General features: G+C 46.1%; 1 protein-coding gene across 1 annotated transcript; it reads left to right on the top strand.

The window, feature by feature from the left end:
• Window positions 1-261: 261 nt before the first annotated feature.
• Window positions 262-913, top strand: LOC147418420 (fructose-bisphosphate aldolase, cytoplasmic isozyme-like). Its single transcript, XM_086507307.1, has 2 exons — window positions 262-347; window positions 442-913. Exons 1-2 carry the CDS (start codon window positions 262-264, stop codon window positions 911-913), a joined length of 558 nt encoding a protein of 185 aa, XP_086363433.1.
• Window positions 914-4,025: the final 3,112 nt, after the last annotated feature.

Genomic DNA, 4,025 nt, shown 5'->3' with positions numbered 1-4,025 from the left:
GCTGCTACAGAAACGCCTTCCATAACTCTGAAAGTTTTTGTCTTTACATCAATGCGTAGAGGACTTTGTGCTCTTCGATTGAGGCTATAGATCACCCAAATCGGAGTTCGGATGAAGAAGTTATGATCAAAAGAGTGGACTGCTGTCTACTAGGTCAAAAACGGCTGCAGAGAGAGAGAGAGAGAGAGAGAGAGAGAGAGAGAGAGAGAGAGAGAGAGAGAGAGAGAGAGAGACCCTTGCATCTCTACCTTGCTAGCTGCCATGGCCCCTGTCGAGGGTAAATATGCAACTGAGCTTATTGCGGCTGCCAATTACATTGCGACCTGGCAAGGGAGCCGTTTGTGGAGGTACTTAAAGAGGATGGATTAGTCCTCGGCATCAAGGTAGATAAGGGCACTGTCAACCTTGCAGGCATGCGCTGACGGTGAGACAACCACTCAGAGATTGGACGGCCTTGCCCAATGCTGGAGCCCGATTTGCGAAGTGGAGAGCTGTGCTCAAGATTGGTCCAACTGAGCCGTCTCCTCTTGCCATACTTGAGAATGCAAATGGGTTGGCTCGCTATGCTGTACAAGCACTTCAAAGGACGGTTCCGCATGCTGTTCCTGGTGTCATGTTCTTGTCCGGCGGTCAAAGTGAGGAAGAAGAAACTTTGAATTTGAATGCCATGAATGAGCTGGATACCAAGAAGCCATGGATACTTTCTTTCTCATTTGGACGAGCATTAATGAAAGCCAGCACTTTGAAGACTTGGGCTGGAAAGAAGGAAAACATTCCTACAACACAAGCTGCTTTGCTTGCCCGATGCAAGGCCAACTCTAGTGAGGCGGCTGTACTTGGCAAATATGTTGGAGATGCTGCTAAGGGAGTTGGCATTGATGAATCGCTTCATGTTGCCAACTACAAGTATTAGATCTTTATATTCTTAAGCTATTGAGTTTTGATTGCAATGATGTTTCATGTTCTGTAATAATGTTTAGGTGTGGGGGTGGCTGCAGAATGAAGCAAATGGGCTATTTTTCTGAGGTTTATGTAACGGGCATCTTTATCATGATTTAATTTAGCTACCGTTTATTCCTAGTAAAGAGAGAGAGAGAGAGAGAGAGAGAGAGAGAGAGAGAGAGAGAGAGAGAGAGAGAGAGAGAGAGAGAGGGAGGGGGCAACGCAGGGCCGCGAAATCAGAAGTAGAAGCAACAGAAAGAAAGGAGAGAAAACCAGCAGAGATGCCACCCAAATTGGATCCCTCGTAGATAATGGAAGGGACGACATCAACCTTGGCTTGACGATTTTGGACAGTGAGCTTGACGATAACGTGCAAGCCCTTCCAGTCCTTGGTAATATCCTTGGCGATGTTTCGGGAGCAAAGCAAACACCGAACCTCGATGGCCTCTAAAACACCGGGGACCGAATGGCGCGCCTCGAGCCTGTCATGGTAAACCAAACATGGGGCACCACCTAGCTTTAGCGGCTAGGACGCAAACAACACACCACCATAACAAAGTTTTCATCCAAGAGAGATGGATGCTTGGGAGCACTGATGAAGAGGAAAGGGAATGAGATCAAGTGAGTGAGAGAGAGAGAGAGAGAGAGAGAGAGAGTGAGGGAGGGGGTATAGCGGCTTAGTACTTAGGCACCAGAAAAGGATGGCGAATCCGCACACCCTTCACACATACACAAGCTCACTCCAAACACAAGACTAGGTGGCGATTCCGCACACCTCACATGGGCAAAACATTGCAAGAAAACATACTCACAAAACCTCAAGCTTTATTTAGAGAATAAGGCGATGAAATGGGGAGCATAGGGTAGGGGAATGAGAAGGGAGAGCGTGGTAGAGCACATGGCGGATAGGTGGGAGTTGATGGCGAAGACTCGCACGAGGGTTACGGCCATCATCATTCATTTAGTTTCCCTTCATCTTCCAAAGCCCAAGGGTGTAGAGGTCATGCTTAAGACGAGCATGGTGATTGCGGTGATGATGATGGTGTGTGTGTGTGTGTGTGCACTAGGCACACACAGTGCATAGTGTACTCTTTGGTGATGGTGTGTGTGTGTGTGTGTGTGTGCACTAGGCACACACAGTGCATAGTGTACTCTTTGGTGATGGTGTGTGTGTGTGTTTAGTGTGATGGTGACCCCTCCTTATATAGGGGAGGAGGGGGGAGAAATTCTAGAATTTAGAAATGAAGAAATCATTATCTACATAGGCCATGTGACTGTGGGCCTCACTTGTCTGGCTGTGTGTATATATGCCAGAACAGCACTCTCATGAGAGAGAGACTAAGAGAGAGAGATGGGTTGATGAAAAAAAGTGAGAGGTGACATGGAGAATAAAGTAATTACAAGAGGGGAGAGAGGGGAGTGTGTTCAGAGGTGAATCTGTGTGCAGATGTGTGTGAACACAAGAAAAATCAGGTAACCACCGGGTGGGGATGGGTCTGTGGGTACCTTTTTCAGTTAAACTGAGTGTGTGTGAGTGTGGGGGAGGTTATTTAGCTACAAGACAAGAGACATGGCGCCATTTAGAGAGAGAGGGGGGTATTTGGGTCATGGGATATGATAGGAGAGAGAAAGAGGGGGTGGGGTATACTATTTTGGAAGATAGGGTAAGTTGCATGTGAGTTAGGGTGCATTATTGGTGAGTTATAATGCATTATTGGTGAGAGGTGGGGTAGCTTGAGGGGAGAGAGAAAGGAGAAAGGACAAGGGGAAGAGAGAGGGGGTTGACCTTTTGAGTGGAGGAGAGGAAAAGGGACACCCGGCGGGGCAACAGTGAAGAAAAAGGAGGCAAGGTGGGGATGGGCTACCCCGCAGGCATGAGGTGGCCTATTTTACCTTTCTTATATATTTACATAATCATACTTTATTTTTTTTCTTACTTTTTCTAATGCGTTTTATCACTCCCTCCCTAAGAGGGGGTTTTCATGGGGTGGGGACGAGAGAAGAGGGGTATGGGAGCTTGGCTTGTGAAAAGCCCCCATCATTAGCCCTCCCCTTTTGGCTAGAGGCATTCATGTCTCTAGCTCATCTGTTTCTTCTTTCGCTTAGTTGTAGGATCCGATATCGAGTTGCCTTCTGAACTAGCCATTCCATTTGGCCATTGGTGAGATTTCTGGGATATTCCTGAATCTGTAACAGGTCCGAGTGATAACTTGTTCCTTGGAATAGTGTCGGTTGATTAAAGGGGAAGCCCATGGCTTCCAGAACTTTGTGCCAATGTCCTCTTGGATCCCAAGTGAAAAATAGGATCATTGTTTGCAGTGTACGAACAATAAAATTTGCATGCCAAATTGGATCAAATTTGTAACCACCAGTAGCGAGAGGGGAAATGAGCATCTTGGCTCCTGCAAAGATAGAACTGAAAATTATGATTTCCAAGAGTGTACCAAGAATCCACCATATATGGCCGCCTTGTTGGTGTGGTGAGCTCAAGTTGTCTTCAGAGTCTTGCTTACTGCCATTAGAAAAAACTGCAAGCATATCATGCTTCTTTTGGGTGTGCTCAAACATGTCAGCTTCCTTTACTGATGCTAATAGCAAGCTACCTACCCTGCAGCTTAAATACAAGTGTAATCCACTTACCTTTCTCCAAAGAGAGGTTGCACTATTTGTAAAAAATTGTAGCAAATTACGAATGAGGTCTTTATTCTTGCATTCTATCAGGCTTTTGTCTATCCATGGCTCCTTTGCTCTTATCTCCATGCTGATCTTCTCTCTATATGTTAGAGCAGCTAGCCATAGCCATAGGTCTGATGCATCCCATGCAAACACAATGCTGTGTTGTGGAGGGGTTTGGAACATCCTTAAAAGTTTGGCAACATATTGATCATCAAACTTACTTTGAACACCCTCACATAAACTGGAGGCATTACCCATCTCCAAGTCTATAACACTACACAATAAAGTCTTGCTTGGCTGCCAAGCCTCTGGAGCAATAGCCAACTCCAAACCTTCAGTCATACTTACCTCTTCGTTATGGTCCTCAAGTGAAACTGCCTTGATGCAAGATTCCTTTAGCTTGCTAC

Source organism: Adiantum capillus-veneris, chromosome 30 (genome assembly GCF_014529385.1).
Source record: "Adiantum capillus-veneris isolate H3 chromosome 30, ASM1452938v2, whole genome shotgun sequence".
NCBI lineage: Eukaryota > Viridiplantae > Streptophyta > Polypodiopsida > Polypodiales > Pteridaceae > Adiantum > Adiantum capillus-veneris.
The sequence above is the reverse complement of the archived record's forward strand: the minus strand, read 5'-3'. Positions and strand labels throughout refer to the sequence as shown.

Coding starts and splice junctions, on each gene's coding strand:
- LOC147418420 (XM_086507307.1), top strand. CDS start 262: ATGGCCCCTGTCGAGGGTAAATATGCAACTGAGCTTATTGCGGCTGCC. Junction 348..441: donor CAAGGGAGCCGTTTGTGGAG/GTACTTAAAGAG, acceptor ACAACCACTCAG/AGATTGGACGGCCTTGCCCA.